The sequence below is a fragment of the Carcharhinus amblyrhynchos genome, chromosome 3 (genome assembly GCF_965287045.1).
Source record: "Carcharhinus amblyrhynchos chromosome 3, sCarAmb.v2.hapA, whole genome shotgun sequence".
NCBI lineage: Eukaryota > Metazoa > Chordata > Chondrichthyes > Carcharhiniformes > Carcharhinidae > Carcharhinus > Carcharhinus amblyrhynchos.
In genome coordinates, this window is record NC_137326.1 from 41,209,974 (window position 1) to 41,231,726 (window position 21,753).

Consider the following 21,753-nt stretch of genomic DNA (forward strand, 5'->3'; position numbering starts at 1 on the left):
TTGGATTTTCAAAGAACATTCAATCAGGTGTCACACAAGAGATTGTTACAAAAAACTTAAGAGCTCACGGATTCAGAATAAAATATTGTAATAACTCCAGAGGCGAAGGACCCGTCACTGTAAGTTCCTTTATTACAATACAAGCTATGCAACAGAGCACTCTCTGTGGCTTCCTGCTTTAGCAGGCAGAGAGACTGACATACCTGCTTTCAATAGGGAACATGAGGCTTCCTGATTTGACCATCAATTAATACTCTAGCAGGCCAACCTCATTCGCCTGACTGAAGTCATCTTAAATATTTAATGGTTACTGTGTAAAAAAAAGCTTAGATACAATTGGGTCAAGAACCCTAGTTGGCAGGCAACAACTCATGGGTTAATGCAAGCATCAGTGCTTGGAGCCCAGTTACTCATAATCTACGTCAATGATTTGGATGAGGTGATCGAGTATAATATATCCAAGTCTGCCACAAAGCTAGGTGGGAAAATGAGCAGTGAGGAGGATGCAAAGAGGCTACAACATGATATAAATGTGTTAAGTGAGTGGGCAAGATCAAGACAGATAGAGTATAATGTGGAGAAATGAAAAGTTATCCAACTCTCCGCGTTAATGGGGAAAAATTGAAATTCAATTTTTTTTTTAAAAGATGTGAAATGTTGAACTTAGATGGTCCTAAATCAGAAAAAAGTTAAGATACAGTTAAAGCAAGCAATTTGGAAAGCAAATTGTACATTAGCCTTTATTACAAAGGGATTGGAGTATAAAAGTGAAGTCTTATATACAGCGTTCGTGAAACCACAACTGGTGTAATGTGTGCAGATTTGGTCTCATTGCAGTATTTTGATGAGCGCATCAGCTTTGTTATACTACAAAAAAGATAATTTCAATGCAGTATTTAGTTTAAATGTTGTTACACTAATATAAAACTAAATATACAAAGTGTATACTCCTGCCTTGGCACTTTACTAAGTGGAAGTTCTCACTGGAAAATCGAAGGCATGCTCTCCACAACTAAAATGGACTATCCTGGCATCTTATCCAAACAACATTCCTTTTCACATAAATTCTTGACAAAGATTTGAGACAAATTCAGAATCTTCAATGGACTTGGAGATCTGATCCACATAGCAACTTCAAAGAAAAATCATTAAAATATTTCTAATCAAACACTTAAACCACTGGAACTACCAAGCAAAGACTGAGAACTTCGGTTGGGAAGCATCTTTTTTTCACGAAACGTTCATTAAGCCTCCAGTGCCAGCAGTGTGCCATCTGCCATACTGATGTGGACCAAACACTTGGCATGTTGTCCAGGAATAGACTCAAAATTCTAAGCTGAATGTCCATTATAAAGTATTCTTAAGGACATGGAAGGGCTGACAGAGAGATCTTGACCATTGCCCAGTGTGTGAATGATGCAGTGCAGATAGTCAATGTGTGAGTGGCAGCATGATAACAACTGGATAATTTACTCACTGCTGTAAGGAAAGTACTGGGCAGACCACCACCCTGCTCTTCTCCAAAATAGATGATGTGGATCCCTCACCTGATGAAGGGGCAATGCTCTGAAAGCTCGAGCTACCAAATAAACCTGTTGGACTTTAACCTGGTGTTGCGAAACTACTTAATGTGCCAAAATAGGTGGGGAGATGGGGTTTTGTCGATTGATCCTCATAGCCATTGCATTGTTGAAGTTGGGAAGATTTATACTAGTTACCTGTCTTGTGAAGTGCTGAAGAATGAAAGGAAAATAATTGCAGATCTATCCTAATGGTTCCACCATTCAATGAGATCATGGCTGCTTTTTATAACTTAACTCCATAACTTATTTTTGTCTCATATCCCTTGGTCTTCAGTTAGCAAACATCTATCAATCTCAGATTCCAAATGAATACTTGATCAAGCACTAATGCCGTTTGTGAAGAGTTCCAAACTTCTAATACATTTGTGTGAAGTATTTCCTCATTTCTATCATGAAGGGAGTCGTTCCAATATTTCCCCAGTCAGTAGATTCAACTCCATCTGTTCCCCTTAAAATCCTGAAAACTTCAATCAAACCATCTGTAACCTTATGACTTCCATATAGTCTCTTCTCATAATCTAACCTTGGAGACAAGCTATCATTCTGGTAAACCTTAATTTCAACTCAACACGTGGCTGGTATTTCCTTCTTAGAATGTGGTGTTCAGAACTGCTCACAATACTTCAAGGTGGTCTGATCAAAGCTTTGTGGAGGTAGAGCACTGGTTCCACCCTGGTGCAATCTAATCCTTTAGATATCAAGACCTGCATTCCATCAGACGGTTTCATTATTTTTTTGAACCTGTTCAGGACATTTTAATGATCTATTTAGATCGTGTAGATCTAAGAGTCAGAATGTAGATCGTGATCTACATTCACGACCTTTTGTAGTTTCTTGTGGTCTTGGGCAGAGCAGGAGCCATACCAAACTGTGGTACAGCCAGAAAGAATGCTTTCTATGATGTATCTGTAAAATTGCTGAGAGTTATAGCTGACATGCCCAATTTTCTTAGCCTTCTGAAAAAATGAAGGTGTTGTGGGCTTTCTTAATGATAGAGTAGCTAGTGGGAATCTTGAACATGGCTTATAAGCCTGTTCACGCTGCTGCAACTTGAAGACAGTCTGTAAAACTTTGTATTTTTCTTTATTTTCCTTATGGCTTAACTCTTACTAGATTCCACTTTACTGGGTATTTTATGATCATTAAATCTTTGAATAGATTTCTGAATAAGGGTGAGGATTTTATGTCCTGTTGCATTGAACCTTTTTCTCCTTGTCTCAGTTCTTCTCAAATAATAGGCTTTGTTGCAGAAGCCTTTGACATCTCATCCCTTGCAATTTTGCCAGTATTCCTGTATTTATACTGCAATCATTTCTTTCTTTTGGGTTAGCCTGCTTTGTGGTAAGGTGATTGTTTTAAAAGCCTCTGTTCTAACCGGAGAATCCCTTTAGCCCAATCTTGCATCATTAATGCACACTGATTTATTTAATAATCTATTCTGGTCATGGAAATTCCTATTTCTATATTGTCAGCATTATTATGATCAAAGGGTTAGGACTTGTAAGTGCAGAGTTTAAACCAATTCTGTGTATGTTATCTGTTCTGTCTTTTGTTCTGTATTGGAAAATGTATACTATATCTGTTTACGTATTTACATTTGTGTATTTGGATGGTGTCACTGAGAAAGAGCATACAATTGAGGAATTAAAGAAGTCCAAGGATAGATTAAATCTTGTTTGATTTACGCCACTTAGTAGTTTAGTCAATTATATTATTTTCTTTCTTCTGATTCTCCTCCAGTCAGTTGGTCCTGACTTTACTTTTGAGAACTGCTAGAATGATATCAATGAGGTGATTTGAACTGTTTATATTTTGATTACTACGATGGGCAGGCTTTGCATTCTGAGCTGGATCATATGTGCGTCTTGAGCTCTGTGCCATGATCCCCTGATTATTTTTATTCAATTTAAAATCAAAGAAAGTGAAGAGAATAATTTAATAAAAACATCTTTTATTTTCATTTTAATGGAATTTTTCCATTCGCATGGCATCCTCTTCTCCGCCATGATCCTCTAGTTCTATCCATCAAATTTGTCTCCAAGCAGGCAATACAGAACAATACACAACCTCTCAAAGATAGTTGTCTTGCATTAATGAATAAGGAGCCTCTGCCACCTCCCTCTTCCAACATCAGATAGATATGGGTGTTGACCTGGTAAAACTTAAGTCGTGTTCTCTCACTAAATTATCTCTCCAACCAATAAAATGGGAGCTTGGAGAGTCTCTCCACCCCAATTGAGTCATGGAATAGCACCCGACATAGTTCAACAACTCTCATCCCCCCCACCTCACACAGCAGCATAATGACACTTAGTGTAGCAGTCTCCTACACATAGCAATGGAATGCCATTCCACTAAGCAGCTAAGTAGGATTTCTACATCTTCCCTCCATGCCCCCTTCTTCTTCCTCCTCACTCTTCCCTCCCATCTTCTTCCTGCTTCCTCTCCATTACTCATCCATCTGAGTTAAATTGTCCTCCAACCTCAAAGCCCTCAGCACATAATGACTCATGGCAACATGTTGTCATCGTCTTGTGCAATGATTTGTGGGATCATTAGAACTTTTAACACATGCAAAGCACCAACAACAAGCTATATGTAAGTTTATATGTACATTATTCACAGTGATTGACTAATACTAAAAGCTTCCTCTAATAAATAGCAATAGTGACTACAACATTTGTGACACAGCTTCCTGCCCACCAAGAATAATTCTTGTAATTGAAGCTTCCTGTCCTCCGCATGATATTACAACTTAAAAATAGCACAAGTGGCCTAGCTATCAAACATCTGAAGAGCTTTGTTTATTTTAAGCAATATCATATTTTCCAATTAATGTTAACTTAGAATGGTGAGAAAGCTTTCAGTTTATCTATAACTATGCTTTCTACTTGAAAAATCAGTGATTGGCATTCTAAACTTGAGTATTTCTGAAGCGTATGGAAACAAAGATAATGACAAGGCGTTACTTTGTCAAGTCACCACCTGAATTGAATTGTCTGACGCAAATACAGCACTGTGCAGAGATACATGCTTTTTAAAGTAAGTTAAATTCAGATGATTCTATCCTGGTAAATTTTAGAATAGATTTTTTCTCTACTCATAGGACAGCTGTCTCAAAGAGAAGAAATGTCAAACTTATATTTTGGATAGCTTAAACAAATTGTTTCTCTCAAACGTTTATTGACCAAAGTACTTTTGTGGCTGCACCTAACTAAACAGGGTTGATATATAATTAGGAGTTCTAAAATTCACAGTCCCTTAAACATGCACTCCCTGCAGTATGGGAGTTTGTGGAACTGCCTGTTGGGATTGAGCGTCTGCCTGCTCTGAACAAGGCCATAAAAACAGGAGATGGTGGAGACTCCCAGTGTTGTCTGCTGCCACGTCTTCAACCTGTACTTGATTTAATTGATGAGCTAATGTACAGAATTGGGTCCTACCAGGAGCGCCAGGAGCATGATTTTTGTCTAGACCCTTGCAGATGAGGTTATTTCATTCTTACAGATAAGTTAAATGTGTGCTTCTTATTATGTGGGCTGTTGTGGACAATCCAGATTCCCTCCAGTGACACCATGAACCACTTCCCTCACAAGTTGGTACCTACAAGATACAACGTGCTGACTGCTTAGCTGATAGGCACTTCAGTAGCTTGAAAGCTGCCAGTGGGATGTCTGATTCCGGGACTGTCACTGACCTCATTCATCTCCTCTGGAAATCTTCCCTTCACATCCTCCAACCTCATAGTCTCCTAACCCCAGACACATATTCCTACCTCCCCCACAAAATCCACAAACAGGACTTACCCAGTTGGCCAATTGTGTCAGCTTGTTCCTGCCTCACTGAACTAATTTCTTCCTATCTTGACTCTATCCTCTCTCCTTTTGTTCAGTCCCTTCCCACCTATATGCAGAATTTCTCTGATGCCTTATGTCATTTCAACAACTTACAGTTCCCTGGCCCAAACTGCTGCCTCTTTGCCATAAATGTCCAATCTCTTTATACTTCTATTCCCCACCAGGATGGCTGAGAGTGCTCTGCTTCTTCCTCGAAGAGGCCTGAACAATCCTCGTCCACCACAACTCTCCTCTGTCTGGCTGAACTTGTTCTCTCACTCAACAATTTCTCTTTTAACTTGTCTCACTTCCTCCAAATAAAAGATGTGGCTATGGGTACCAGTATGGGTCCTGATTATGCTTGTCTCTTGATGTGAACATTCCTTGTTCCAGTTCTATTCAGGTCACCTCCCACAACTCTTATCGGTATATTGACAACTGTTTCGGCGCTGCTTCATTCTCTCCAATTTTCACTCCTCTATTACCTTCACATGGTCCATCTCTGACACTTCCCTTCCCTTTCTTGATGTCTGTGTCTCCATTTCTGATGATAGACTGTCCACTGGTGTACATTACAAGCCCACTGACTCCCACCGCTACCTTGACCACAGCTCTTCACAGCCCATTATCCTGTAAGGACGCCGTTCCATTCTCAGTTCCTTCGCCTACATCTCATCTGTTTTAGTGGTGCCACTTTCCAAAATGGCACTGCTGATATGACTTCCTTCTTCCTTAATCACAGTTTCCCACCCACTGTGGTTGACAGGTTGCTGTGCCACTACTCTCGCCCCTTTCCGTCCCTCCCAAACCAGGATAGGGCCCCTCTTATCCACGCTTTTCACCCCACCAGACTCTGAATTCAAAGGAACATCCTCCACCATTTCCACCAACTCAGCATGATGCCACCACCAAACCCATCTTCCCCTCAGTCCCTGCATACCGCAGGGACTGTTCTTTCCAGGAAACCATGGTCCACCCCTCTATCACAGCCAACACCTCACTCCCTTCCCACAGTACCTTCCCATGCAATCACAGAAGCTGCAACACCTGTCCCTTTACCTCCTCCCTGCTCATCATCCAAGGGCCCAAACATTCTTCAGGTGAAGCAGTACTGCATATGCACCTCCTTTAATCTGCTGTATTGCATTTGCTGCTCCCAATACAGTCTACATTGGAGAGACCAAATGCATGGGTAAACACTTTGCAGAATATCTTCTGTCCATCTGCAAGCAGGACCCAGATCTTCCTGCCACTTGCTATTTCAACACACCATCCAACTCTCATGTCCACATGTCTATCCTTAGTCTGTTGCAATGTCCCAGTGAAGCCCAATACAAATCGGAGGACAGTACCTGATGGTCCGAATATGCACTTTACACCTTCCGGACTTAACATTGAGTTCAATAGCTTCAAACTGTGAACTATCTCCTTCACCTTCATTCCATTTCCATCAATTTGTTTACTTATTTAATATTTTAAATCATTTTATTTATCTTTAAGTTTATTTTCATTTCTTCCATCATTTTTCTACCCACTTATTTTTTTCCCACTTTCCATCTTTTTTCACTTTTATCACTGTCTTTCCACCCCTCAACTCATGAGGGACATGTCTCAAGTTGTCTTTTAGCACACTATTTAACTTTGGTTCTGCCATTTAACATTCTGATCTCTTAATGTGCCACCATCAGCACCCATCTTAGTCATGATCACCACCATTTACATTCGCTTTGTCTTTTTGCCTATGACATGTTTGTCAACTTCCCCCTTGTCTCCACTTATCGTGCGCCCTATATCCAGCCCCTAGACCACCTACCTCCCCATCAGAATAGTATAAAATTCACTCTATCTTCTATTCTTTTCCACTTTGACGAAGTGTTGTCCAGTCTCGAAATGCTATGCTCTCTCTGCACAGATGCTGTCAGACCTGCTTAGATTTCCTAGAATTTTCAGTTTTGATTTCAGATTCCAGTATCAATGGTAATTTGCTGTTATCATTATGATTGGAAGGGTTAGAAATAGAAGATCTGGTGTTCAAGCCAGGATGTCCCTGTTCCACCCATACAAATGTTTGATCTAGATACTCGCTGGAGCATCAGCATTGATCAAACAATTGGTGATGCACAAACCCCTTGTCAATTATTCACCCAATTCACATTGAGTGCCATTCAGAAACCACCTCTTCACTGCAAAGTACTCATGCACTGTTGATTTAGTGTAACCAGTAAAGCCTCAGATAAATGCCATCTGATGTTATTCTGTAGTGCTGTTCACCAAGGATGCACTGAAGTCATTGAATAGTTGTTTAATAAAAACATATCCATACTTTAGGTATTTCCATTTAAGTTTGGAATTTATTATTAGCAATGCAATTTCCTTTGCAATGGCATTTGTTGACTGAGTATGTATTTTCATATGACATTTGCTGCTGGTTTTGCTGTGCTATTATTTTTGAGTCTTTGGTATTAATTGCCACTCCCTATTTTGTATCTGTGAATTGTTACCAGCTACAGATGAATTTGCCACAGGTACATTTCTGAGGATTGGCATCCTTCTGGAATTTCCTCTCTTTATAGTTACAAAGAAGAAAATTTTAATAAAATCATAAATAAAATGATTTAAAATATCAAGACACTGTAGAATGATTACAGAAAGGCAGGTTTTTAACTCGGATGGTCTTTTGACACCTGGTTTTTGCAACCACCCACGTCGTGTGTACAGCTTAATGAAATCCAACCTAAACATATCTGAGAAGACCTGTCGTGTACCATCTGCAATTCTCAAGGGGACAGTCACAGGCTTAGACTGTTTCCTTGCAATAAATCTTTAAATACATTTCAAGACAAGGATATCTTTCTTGCTGGCTGTCAAGATCACAAATATCTTGAAGTTCTTTACAACTGACTTCTTTCAGAAAATGCAGAAAATACATAAAGCTTCACTAGCAGTGCACCATTGCATAAAGTAGATAACAGATACCTTTTTGCCAGACCTAATGTCTTTTTCCTATTGTCAGTTGAGCGGACCCAACGGTATTAGATACTTAGATGCACTTTTCCCCTATTTGGAAGGAAACGTATGCTTGTGGCTATTTGAAAATGTTCTATTTGTTAATATTGCCATTTCTGCTTCCATTTGACCTTCATGATGACACAGTTATCCTCTTGGAATTTTTCATATTTGGTGTTAAATTGCACACTGTCTTAGCTCTGTTATTGGGCAAAATTCTCCCATGTCCCCACCAGTGGGATCACTGGGGGAGGGGGGAGTGGGAGGGATTCAGTGGGAGGTCCAAAAATTGGTTTCATGCTGGCATAAAATGACAGCAGCATTTTCTGATGTTGCCCCGCAATATGCCAGAGGCAGGCATTAAAATGATTTGCATCCCACTGTTGGGATGCAGTTGAAGGCCTGACTGGAATTCTCTAACACCAGCCAGAAATCACGTCAGTTAGAACATGTCTGGACCAACATGGTGTGCAGAAGTTGGCATTTACCTAACAGCCCAGCTCAGATCGTGATGTTGGAGGCTGACAGTTATTGGACCCTGGAGCAACACGTGGTAGGTGGGGTCTCATCCACATGGCTCCTTCCCAAAGCAAATTTTGGAAGGTGGGAGTTCTCCATGCAGCAGCTTTGACTTTGCTGAGGTTTTGGACCACTTTCCAGGGACTTTGCCATTGGGGATGAAATCCTCAAGCTGCAGGGAGGAACTGATGGGAGGCGAAGGATCGGGGAGGAATGACCAGTTCAGAAGCGGGAGGGTGAATGTGTACAAAGGGAGGGGTCAACGGAATCAATACTTGATGCCTGGGGATTGGACTCAGGAATGAAATGAGGGTATCAGCAATGAGGCAGAGGGAGCTGGGATGGTTCAGGGCACTCACAAAGCCTTTAGAAGGATGCCACAAAATAAATAGTTGACAATTTGTGACAACTATTTGGTCACCTGTGCAACCAGTTGTGATCATTTTTTTAACATTTTTCTTGGCTTACCATTTCTTCTAGATGCTGCCCTGACACCTGCAGCAGAGGTGGAAGCAGTCTGCTGAGACATATGCCCTGTCGCTTTTGATGACTTTGGCAGTCATTCTTGGGCTTCCTTTGGCTGTCCTCCTACGGACTAGTTGCATCCTCTGTAATAACAGGTTGAAGGGATGATAGACAAAGTGGGTTGGGATGGTGCAGACAATCTCTGGGAGCCCTGAATAGCTGATCCAGAGGTGTCCAGCTACTGTTCCCCCACCCCTTTGGTGTCCAAGGGCTCCAACCTGACTCTGAGGAAAAGGAGCACCTGATAGGAGATTGTGCCTCTCCATGACCTTCTTGTGCAGTCACTGCAAGACCTCACCCATGGCTGCTGTAATGGAGTGCAGGTCTGTGCACATCTCCAGCAGAAACTGGATGTTCTGCTAGACCAAGTACACCATGGCATCCTCCCCATGGTAACCTCAATGCACACACATGTGGGCAACTCTTCATCAAAAGAAAGCAGATGGACCCGTCACACTCACATGTCACTATTTTGCAGACTTCCATCACCTCTGCCTGATGTTGCTAAGAATCTTGTTGACTCTTCACCATGAGTTAGAAGGCTGATTACAGAGGTTTTCCACCAGACTCTGGCCTCTCAGCAGCTGTTGCATGTGTGGGTGGGGGGGTGGTGGTGGTCAGCTAAAACTGCCTCCTCCTGCTGTGTCCGTGCTGTGACCTCCAGATAATGTGAGATCCTCCCTAACTTACCACCAACACCCATCAAGGTGTATGTTCCTGAGCTGGTGGAGGGTGTAGATGTTTGCTGTGATGCCTCTACAGTTGTGCAGCTTTTTTCTCATTCTCTCTGCTAGTTCCTCTCTCAGCTGGAGAGGTGCAGATGCCTGAGAAGGAGTCCCTTGTTCAGTGCTTGGTCTCTTCCTGAAAGCGTCTGTCAGTGAGATAAGAAAGTGCAAGTGACAGCAACAGTTGCCTCCAATGTGGGGACATATTTGACCCTCACTTCCATTTGGTGGAAGGATCCTTACTAGGTTGGTCCCCGACTCTGAGCTCCCTACTGCCAATGGCACAGTCCTGCTCCACTCCTGCAAGCTCAGGTGCCTCTTAAATTTGGTGAGAGGTTTCAGATGTGCACCACCACCACCACCCCCCTCCACCGCCAACCCATCTCGATCTTCTGTCATTCTCTGCGGATGCAGTTGATGTTACCCTGCTCAAAGACAACAAAACATGGACTTGCGAGGAACTGCATTTGAACATTGCAGTTTGACTCATTTCTCATCTAAATTGCAATTTAGCTGACTTTTGTCAGGCAGAGCATCACTGGTGTTAATTGTGCAGCAGAGTTGTAGATCAGCTCACCACTGCCACCGCCGCCACATTGCTGAGCCCATCCAAATGCAAGGTGGCAGCTCAGACAGGCATCTGATGAGTGGAAGTGTACTGCATAATTAATGAGGCTGGGGATGGAAGATACCGAGGGCTTTCCCAAGCCATGGGGCTTGGTCCTTGATAGGAGAATTCTGCCTGTTATCTCTGGTGATATGGATCATCAAAACTTAGAGTTTATAAATGGCTAAAATTTGAATTTGGATCTCTGCAATATGAAATTCAGTAAGACTGTACTCGTGGAATGGAACCAAAATAGACAGCAACATGAATCACTGCTTTATAACACTGATTATTGGACAGCACCATTGTGTTAATCTGAATTGCCTCGTATAGTATCCCTCAGCCAGATAGTCACCTGTTTCAGTTCATATTGCAGACGATACATTGGGCATTCTTGTCGAAGGTTTGAGCAAAGGATTATTTGATGTACTAATTCACGAATAAGTAGCCTTTTTTCATCTACTCAACTCATTAACAGTATTGTGAAGGGGGCATCTATGCGCACACAAAGCCAGAGGAAGAATAGAATAAATAAGCTCTTTAAGAGTGGAATTGAACTGTGAATGAACTGATGTTATCAATCTTTTCTTTATTTGTCAGTAGTTAACCTTTTGTTCTTTTAGTACAGTTTGTGTTCTTTATATTTCTGTGGTTCTTCTATGGTTTCGTTTCTATGTGAAACTGTTCACTGTCCATTAGTGGAGGTACGTAGGGCATCATGTTCAGTCTGGTGTGGAGTTCTGAGGAATGATCAACATCTGTAAAGTGAACTTCTCTATTCTGTTGACATATACTGCCTACCCTATTGTGTCCAGAATTTTCTGTTCAGCCTAGATTTTCAACATTTGCATTTTTTTTCCCCCATGTAGAATAATTATTCTTTAAAGCTTAGATTTTCAATTTTAGATCCACAAACCCTTAAGGATCTACACGAGGATCTGAGGAAGTCAACCAGGTAATTGGTAAAACAAATTGTGCATAGCAAGCATAGATTCTTGAGAATTTTGTTTTCTATGCCTTTTGACTTTCCAGCTTATTATTTCTGTTGTTATGTAGTTAAGAAATAAACAAATACTGCAACAACAGTTATTTTTCCTTGGATTGCTGGCACAAAGTCTCACCACTCAGGGTGAGGAATCTCACATACAGAAAGCTCCTGAGAATGGCCAAGCAGTATGACATCTACATCAAGGACTGTTAACTTGACTTTAAGTTGGAATATTATTCTGTATATACTTTAATAATTAACATGTACGGTAGATAACTATATGAAAATTGATCAGGATCCAAGACATAAAGTGTTGATAAGTATGGCACATTTAAATCATGAGAGAAATGGAAAGCAGTGAAGGTGAATGGGGATGGGGGAGACATGCGGAAAACCTGTTGGAGAGAAGAGCAGTACTTCTTCAGGGTGGGCATTCCTGGAAGAGAAGTGGCAATGAGTTAAACACTGGATGAAGGCAAATTACTGCAGATGCTGGAATCTGAAGACAAAAGAGAAAATGTTGGGAAATCTCAGCAGGTCTGGCAGCATTTGTAAGGAGAGAAAAGAGCTGACATTTTGAGTCCAGATGACTCTTTGTCAAAACTGCATATAAAATTATGTTTGGAAACCTTCAAAGTCAACAGCCACATTATTGACTCCATCATATCTCATTCAACTGAAGTACCCCCTTATTAAGTTGCTTCTCGGCCTTTTGGTTAAGATCCTGCATCGGTCAGATCAAGCTCAAGAAGTGAAGCAATGCCTTATCTTGTCGGTGTGAATCTTGTTTGTCTCTCCTGTGGGGACCATGAATAGGATTAAATTAAAATTTGAATTTGGGGCAGGTAAAGAATTGATTCTGATCTGCCCATTCCACTCTGAACATTGCCTTTGAAACTTTAAGAATGAAGTAAAAATTATTTTAAAAATCTCCTCATTAAGTCACTGATATTTTACAATAACAAAGTCAACAGCCAAAGGTAATGTTGGAGGGTGGAGACTATTGTGTTTGGAGAATTTATAGGCCACCAGCATTCAACCCAGCAACCTGTTCTCATCTTGGCAGATGTACTAAAATGTTAAATTCTGATCTCTTTGACAGTGAATTACCTATAATGACAAAGGCTATCTCACCTAATTTTTTAAAATAATATGGGCAGACTTTACCAGAATCTTATAGTTCCACGTATCTAGTTGGATTGAGATGCATTAGCATTGCACTGATACCGAAACTTTCCAGCAACCTTTTAAATATGAGAGGCAATAAAACATAGAATCCCTACAGTGCAGAAGGAGGCCATTGGCCCTTTGAGTCTACACCAACTCTCTGAAAGAGTATCTTACCGAGGCCCACCCCTCCACCCTATCCCTGTAACCCTGCACATTTAGCATGGCTAATCCATCTAACCTACATATCTTTGAACACTAAAAGGCAATTTAGCATGGCTAATCCACCTCACTTGTGCATCTCCTGAAACCGGAGCAGCCAATGGAAATAGCCATACAACAAATTAAATTAGTTTCCTATGGCAAATGAGAAGATATCCGTATTGCTACAAGAAGTATTCCATTTGCAGACTTAAATCTCTGTAGATCTACTGAATGAGGCAAATTAAGCCAGCTGTTTTCTCTGGTTTAAGTGTGTATTTCAGTAGGATTGACCCTATCATTCTGATCAAACATCAATTTGTTTCAAACATCTGCTTTTAAACCTGAGTGTCAAAAACAGCCCACCTCTATGTAGTTATCCTCAATTATAAACAATAGTAACTTTCATGACCTCAGGACACCCCAAAGTGACAAATGAAGTACTTTCGAAATGTACTTACTATTGTGATGTGGCAGACCTGGTATTTAATTTGCACATAGGACATTCCCACAGCAGCAATAACTAGGTAGTCTGTTATAGTGGTGTTGATTAAGGGATAAATATTGAACAGCACACCAGGGAAAACCACCCACAGATCTTCTTCTAAATAGTGCCATGGGTTTTACTTCTATCTCTGAGGAGCCTCGATTTAACATCACATCTGAAAGACTCAAAAACACCTTGCAGAATTAACAATAGAAAACAGATGCTTGCCTTAATTAATCACCAAAATCCCCACAATTTAATTAAATAACACTTTTCACTTCAGAGGGACAATAATGCTAATTAAGTGAAGGAAATCAGATTTATCTTTTGATCAAAGACACAACTTGATCTTTATGTAAACAATACATGCAATTAAAATCTAATTTTTATTTAAATGTTGTGATATAATAACAGTTATTCAGCCTTGATATAGTTGAAGAGTTTTGATTATGGACCAAGCAGTTTCAGCAACCCTGTCATGGGGATAATATAAGGGACCTCAGTGAGAACTTAATTCAGGAATATATTTATATATTCTACTTAATTTGAGGACTGAAAGTGTCCTGAATTGCAAGGGAAGGACACCAACACAGTCAAATGTCAAATGAAGATATTTGTAAACGAAAAGTTAAATGGAATATGCGCTCCATGGAAATGTGCTGGAGGTATCAAACTACTACAGCAAATCGAGGTAATTAGCACCATCAGCAGAGCCTTTCCAAGAGGTAAAGAAAGCAAATAAGGTGTGGCATTGCATAGCAAAGGATAAAAGTTACAAACTGAAAGTGTAAGTTTTTGTGATTCACATTGACAGTCATTACTTTTGGAAAGCTGAAATGTGGGTTAATATTTGTTGATTAAGCAATGGCTAAATTGGGCTTTTCTGGGCTCTGGAGAAATGTCAATGGACTTGAAGCATTAACTCTGTTTCTACAAGTCCATAGATGCAGCCGGACCTGCTGAGTTTCTCCAGCATTTTCTGTCTTCATTATTAGATTTCCAGTATCTTCCAGTGTTTTGCTTTGATTCTGTAACTGAGCTGCTCTTCCTCCAGTACCAGTTTTGCCTGTAATGGAAAAGGTTTCAGCCTCTTCACAGTGCATCTGGAAAATCTTACAAGGATAGGAATTCCAAATGAAAGATAGAGCAGACAGAGTCAGTTTGAATTGCAGCAGCGCTCGGAAGCAACATCAAGGAGAGGAGGAAAGGGAAGAAGTCAGTCACGGTGTTGGAGAATTGGGAGAAGAGTCCTTGCATCAGCAGAAGAGTGGCAAGGTCCTGGCATTACGTTGTGGGAATTTTAACTAGGTGGAGAGGTAAAAGGCAGGGGCAGAGTAAAATATTAACTGAGAGGCAGAGGCTGAGAGTCGGGGAAAGAACCCACTAACCCATTAACTGGTAGTGTAATCCAACTGAATACAGACAGGGAAGGTTTAGTCAAATTAAACTGAGGGCTATGATCTTGAACTACAATACAGGTGATCAAATGTTAGGTTGAATTGAGTACAGAATGGGTGAAGGATGTCAGAATGAACTGGATGGAGTTTGGAAGAGTAGAGAATGTTTGAACGGGTTCGTTATTAGCAGGGGTTCAGTCCCTCTGGAGACGGGATTAAACTGGAAAGATTAACCAACTAGTTAGATCTCGTATCCCAATTCTCTCAGCCTGAATCCCATTTCATTACAAGTTCAGATGGGCGTGCTTGAGTATATCATAAGCTTTAAAATTGTGCATAAAAGTAAGTTAGCTGTTAGTACTGCAGACCGGAACAATTTTTGATTTGTGACGTAACAACTGTTAGGAGTGAATTCTTTTGTTTAAATGCAGAAAATACCATTTTCACAATTAGCAGTTATTGTTGATAGAACCATTACAATATCACTCAAACCTAAATTTAGGAGAAATGATAGATCATATGTAATTAGAATCTCATCAATGTTTATTTCTAAGAATTACAACTGCAATAAAGGTAGAATCTTTTAAGTAGTTATTAATTTGAGAAGGTTTTCAATTGATTTTTCTTTATCTTTATTATCCTGTTATGATCCCAGCTGATGTTACCATTGGAAAAGTTAGAATGGAACCTGTCTTGATATCTTTTAGATATGCGAATGAACAGTCACAGGACTACCAATAAACTAGTAACAAAATAACAAACATGTATTAAGGAAGAAAAGATTAACTATAATACACTACTCCTTCATCTCAGCTAAACCTTTACAGACTTGTAAGGATAACACAAGTTACAAAATCTATCTTGTATTCTAACATTCCCAGTAAGCACGTAGTTCATGTAAACCAATAGGCAACCTGTGGTCAGACACCTCCACACTTTGAAACCAAGTGTAAATGCCACTCAAACAACCTTTATGGGTTTCCCATTAATTCTCAACAAGGATCCACCTCCATGGTTCAGCTTCCCTTTCGGTGTTCATGTGCATTCAAGCTTCCCCTTCCATAGATTCACTCGGTTATCCAGTCATGCCAACAGAACACTACTGCTTTACAGGCCAGTAATAAGGAGAAAAAAAACCTTCTGATGACTTCAGATGTCTGGCTTCTCACAAGTTGATTTTAAAGTCTGCTTCTTGCAGCTGTCTTTACTTCAGAACCCTTTGTTTCTTGCTTTAACTTCACTGAACAGGACTTTGCTCAGATTCCTGTCTTTGACTTCACAGTCTTCCTGGAACTCTTTTTTTGTCCCATTCCCTGGTTTCCAAAGAACTTCCTGTTCTTTAGCTTGGAACTTGCCCTCTGCAGTCTCTTCCCTGCTCAGCTGCTTTCTTCTTGGTTATCTGGTTTCATCTGCCTCAGGTTCTCTTGCTGTTTTAGTGTGGCTCCTGGTTGCTAAGCAACAAGATGGTTTTCCTTTGAACCCTATTTGCTTTAATGTCCCAACAGCCTCATTACTATGTGAGCAACCGAGCCAAACTGAAGTTATTAACCCTTTCAGAACACACAAATTCAGAAACCCCAAATCAAGCTTATTTAAAGCCGAACCTTATTTCAATTAGTGCACAGAAACAAATATAAACTACTTAAAACTGCTCCTATTTCCTAACCAACAGTGCCATCTTACAGATTGTATATGAGCTTATTGAAATGGACACTGACAGACATGTGGAATCTTTATCCTACAGAGGGTGTTAGCTTTGAGGACACAATTTCTAAATTAATTATAAAGCACAGTTTTCAGTAAAATAGCTTGAGTGTTTTTTTTTCTCCTCCCCTTATCTGTGTAATGTTCTTGAATGAGATTAAATAGAATTTAGTTTATTGTGCAAGAGAAAATTTATTTCAGGTATTTTCTTCTCATTGCTAAATAATACTTGCACAATATTGCAAATTATCAAGTCAGAAAGTTGTAATGCCCTGATAATGGAGGAGGAAAATCTCTTCATATCTATCTAATGTCCTGCATATAGATAGGAAAATGATGCCCGTTACAATAACATGCATTTATATAATGCCTTTAATGTAATAAAAGTGTGATTACAATGATAGCGGCTCAAGAGGCCAGAGTTAGATCAGCATATTATAGATCAAGAGGAAAATATAGGGATTGGGAGAGGCCATGATACAGATTTGAAAACAAGGATGAAAACTTCAACAGGGCACAGTTGTAGGTGAGTGAACACAAGGGTGAGGGGGCAGTGGGATTTGGTGCGAGTTAGGACATGGGCAGCAGAGTTTCGGCTCAAGTTTAAGAAGGGTAGAATGTGGGGAACCAGCCAGGAGTGCATTAGAATGGTTGTTTCTGGAGGTAGAAAAGCAATGGTACGGATGTTTCAGCAGTAGAAGGGCTGAAACAGGCAATATTAAGAGGACAGACATTGGCCTGTTAGTGACAGTGTGGCTCCATGTCAGGTATATCACTGAGCTTGTGAATATTTGCTTCAGTCTTTGATTTTGCCAGGGAGAGGGAGGGGATTGCTAGTGAGGGAGAAAAGCTTATTCCCTGAAGGTAATGACTTTGGTCTTTGCAGTATTTAATACTGTTGAATAAGCAGTCTGATAGCATCAGTGGAGGAGTGGTAAGATGTGGTGGTGAGGTAAAGCTGGATTTTGTCAAATATGGGAATAATGTGTTTCTGCACAATGTTGCCAAGGGGAGGCACGCAGATGAGAAATGGGACGGGACCTTGGGGTCACCAGAGGTAACTGCGGAAGTAGTAAGAGAAACCATTGATGGTGGTTCTCTGGTATGGTTCGATCATTAAAAGTGGAATATGGAGAGTGCCATCCCACTTGGTTGAATAACACTGGAGATGCATTGGAGAATAGTGTGATCAGCTGTGTCAAAGGATGGTTGAGGAGGGATTGTTTGCTTTTGCCACAGTTACTGGATGTTATTTGTGACTTTGATAGGAGCTGCTTCAGCCCTGTGGCAAGACTAAACCTGGTTGGGGAGATTCACATATGGAATTCTAGGAAAGACGGGAGAGAATTTGGGAGGCAACAACATGTTTAAGATGTTGGAGAGAAAAGGGAGGATAGAGATGAAAAACAAGGTATGTACCAAATTAATAACTTGTTACTGTGTTTGGGGCTGATGGATGAGGTTGTCCATGTCATATAATGGTTTACTTTTCATGGTTACTGCTATTTATCCTGCACTGAAGTTTCAAGTGCAATTTCCTGCTATAAACATCAGTTTTTTTTTCATTGGAGACGTGTTAAGAGCTGTCTATGTGTTTAATGAGGGTGAAAAAAAGACTTGTATCAGCAAAGTAGCACTTGTTCTTAACTCACTGGCCAAACCACATTAGTCTTAATTTTTTTCTATTTTCCAGCTATGATACAAACCTTTCACATAAAGGCAAAGGAGAATCACTTTTTTGTACTTTTATGAAAATGATGAATCTTGTTGCTTCATAATCAGATGATCAGTGCTTCAAACCACAGAAGCGCCTATTAGATTATTGTTGCTCTTCTGTCTTAGCTGGTTACTTCTCCTTTTTCCAGTTCAGGATGGATGATTAGATGAGTTGATAGAAGCAAGGTTTTTTTTAAAGACACAAAGTAAAATTGATGTTGTCAAGCTCGCTATTATTAAGCCACGGCAATAAGTTCTAGCAAAATTCACACCTCGGACTATACTGTTCGCCCACCAACAGAGAACTTGTCATGGAAGATAAACAAGGTAAATTGGGCTTAACAGAGTAAAAGAGATATAAATGACTTAACAAAGATATTTGCATATCTATTTGTACATTTCCCATAACGTTTAGATCTTGACACAATGTACTCCATGACAGCACTTTCTCTCTCTGAAAAGGCTTCATTGTGAACTCTGTTCACTTTTCTACTTATAATGTTGGGACTGGAACGAAAAAAATGAATTAGCCTTGGAGCAATTATCAGTCAAAAAAATCATGGTCTTCCCATGAAAGAACCTATTTTATGCATAAAAAATAGTGACGTCAAAGCTTTGTAGAAACAGCTAATGGCAAATAATTTTTAATTTATGTGGCTAACTACCATAGCATCTTGAAAGCTTCTTCTGTATGCTGTTGATATCTTTATATGCATAACTAATTAAGGGAACTTGTTTTATAAAACCGAAGGTTTTGATGCCACTTTATTTAGGCCACTGGTAAACCATACTTGAATCATAGTCGATAGCTACCAATTTCCTTGTGCGGAGTAATCAGAGGTGCACTCCTGACACTTATTGGTTAATTTACTTTAAAATACTAGTAAATGTTTTATCATACTTGAGATGTTGGAGCTTAATCATTATAAGGTAAGTTTTACTGTAACGTACTGTGATTGGTCAGTATTTGAGTCTTTTTTTGGTTGTTTGTTAAAGCAAGACTTCATTTTCTTTAGTTGCAAAAACAAATTTGATGTTCTTGACGTGATTATCTTCTGAATATATTTACTGGGTGGCACCCGTTGCAGTCTTCACCATTTCCGAAATCACGGTTAAGACTTCCAAAAGTTATAAATAGTCTGCAAAAATCTGGAAGAACTGCTTATCAATGCTAAACAGCTGCTGGCAAGTGAATTATCAGAAAATATGCTTTTGATTGAATTATAGTGTAAATTAATTTTATAACTTAATATGTGGAAATTGGCTTCACGCTTGTGAAAATTGTATGCCGTTGTAGTTTAAAGGCTGTTTGTTATGCTAGCGAGAGAAAGATTAGGAAAATCATAGATCTACAACACAGATTTGAAGTCTTACTTATAGCTCAACTTCACTAAGCTCAAGTGTGATGTGCTCTTCAAGCCCTGCGTAAAAGAGAACGCTTTGTAGCTTCTCCTTTTAATATTTTTCTAAGGGAAATGATCTTGTATTTCTGTTGTTTTGTGAATGTGTTCAATTATTTTACTTGTTCACAAGAGTGCTTTGCCAGGAACAACTTCTCAATGATACTCAGGCTTTCGTTAAATTGTGCATTATGTAATGCTTTAATTATAGCAATGAATAAAAATCATAAGATTGACGCTGTTTTTAAATTCTGTTCTACATGTAGGTGCAAACCCACCTTGAAAATCCAACCAAATACCACATTCAGCAAGCCCAAAGGCAGCAGGTAAAGCAGTATCTGTCAACCACCTTGGGCAACAAGTTGACAAACCAAGCCTTAAGCATGCCCTGTCCTAACCAACCAAGTGATCATGCCATGCCTCCAGGAACTGGAAGCAGTGCACCTAACAGCCCAATGGCCATGCTAAACATCAGCTCAAACTGTGAAAAAGAGGTAATCGTAAAATTATTTTGTATGGATAATATTGGGTTAGAAGTTTAAAAAGTAAATAATTTCACCAAGTATGATCAACTTAAACATGGAGCTCAGTTGTTTCTTTTCAATTCAGGTTTTAAAATCTTCATGCATTTTGTGCCTTTTTTGCAGTTTGATAAAATGGTTGTGACTTTTATGTTAATTAATTGTATTTTGTCTCTTTGAACTACAAAGATGTGAAATTTGTGAAAGGTTAAAATCAAATGTGTGCACTTGTGGAGACACAAAGGTGAAAATGTCTGTTATGGCACAACATACCTCAATATATTTCAGAGAAAATAGCGTAGTAAGTGCCACCAAATAGATCAGTCAACATACAGAAAAGGAACAGCATTTCTCTTTTATTTTAACTATCAAAAAATAATGATTGAAGCTGTCTCAGGATTTTAGGCATCAATAAACATTGTGTTCCTTATGACTGTGTTATCCGCGTTGCAAATCTCAGTGTTACATATGATATATCTATTAATATACCAGGACTGGTACAGTTGGCTGTCTGAAGGTGTTGCCTTATATTTTATTTATTTCATTTGTTTATTAATGGTACAGGTAAGCTTACATTAACACTGCAATGAAGTTACTGTGAAAATCCCCTTGTCACCACACTTTGGCACCTGCTCGGGTACATTGAGAGAGAACTTAGCATGGCCAATGCCTCTAACCAGTACGCCTTTTAGACAGTGGGAGGAAACAGAGGACCTGGAGGAAACCCACGTAGGCATGGAGAGAACGTGCAGACTCTGTATAGTGACCTAAGCTGGGTATCGAACCCGTATCCCTGGCACTGTAAGACAGCAGTGCTAACCGCTGTGCACAGCGTAATAATTTACACTGTTAAAAAATCTACTGTCAAGAAGTGTAAAAGTATGATGTAATTACTCTTTGCATTCTACTGTATGATCAACAGTTACCTGACCAAACCATTCCAAGCAGTTTGACATAAGAAGTGAGGAAGTATTGGGGGTTTTGATGGGTTTAAAAATGACTAACCCCAGGCCTGGATGACTTGCATCCCAGGCTGCTGTGGGAGGCAACACAGAGAATTACAGAGTTTGGATGCAAATTTTCAATTCCTGTCTAGCCACACGGTAAGTATCAAAGTACTAGAGGACAGCTAATGTAGTTCCACTTTTCAAGGAGGGTAGTAGAGATGAACAAGGGAAATACAGACTGGTGACTGTCTTGGCAGTGCTCGGGAAACTATTGGAGAAAATTCTGAAGGAGAAAATTAATCTGTACTTGGAAAGGCATTGGTTAAGTAGGGATAGTCAGCGTGGTTTTGTCAGAGGCAGGTCTTGCCTGTCAAATTTGATGGAATGTTTTGAAAAAGTGATGAAGTGTGTGGATGAGCAAAGT

At 39.8% G+C, this 21,753-nt stretch overlaps 1 protein-coding gene across 3 annotated transcripts in view; it reads left to right on the forward strand.

Moving 5' to 3' along the window:
• LOC145339059 (microphthalmia-associated transcription factor-like) overlaps positions 1 to 21,753 on the forward strand; it is a 261,551-nt gene that overhangs the window by 210,833 nt on the left and 28,965 nt on the right. For all 3 annotated transcript variants that reach the window (XM_080183484.1, XM_080183499.1, XM_080183491.1), the window contains exon 3: positions 20,128 to 20,355. In XM_080183484.1, the coding sequence (XP_080039610.1) occupies positions 20,128 to 20,355 (228 nt within the window). The remainder of the gene's footprint in view (positions 1 to 20,127; positions 20,356 to 21,753) is intronic.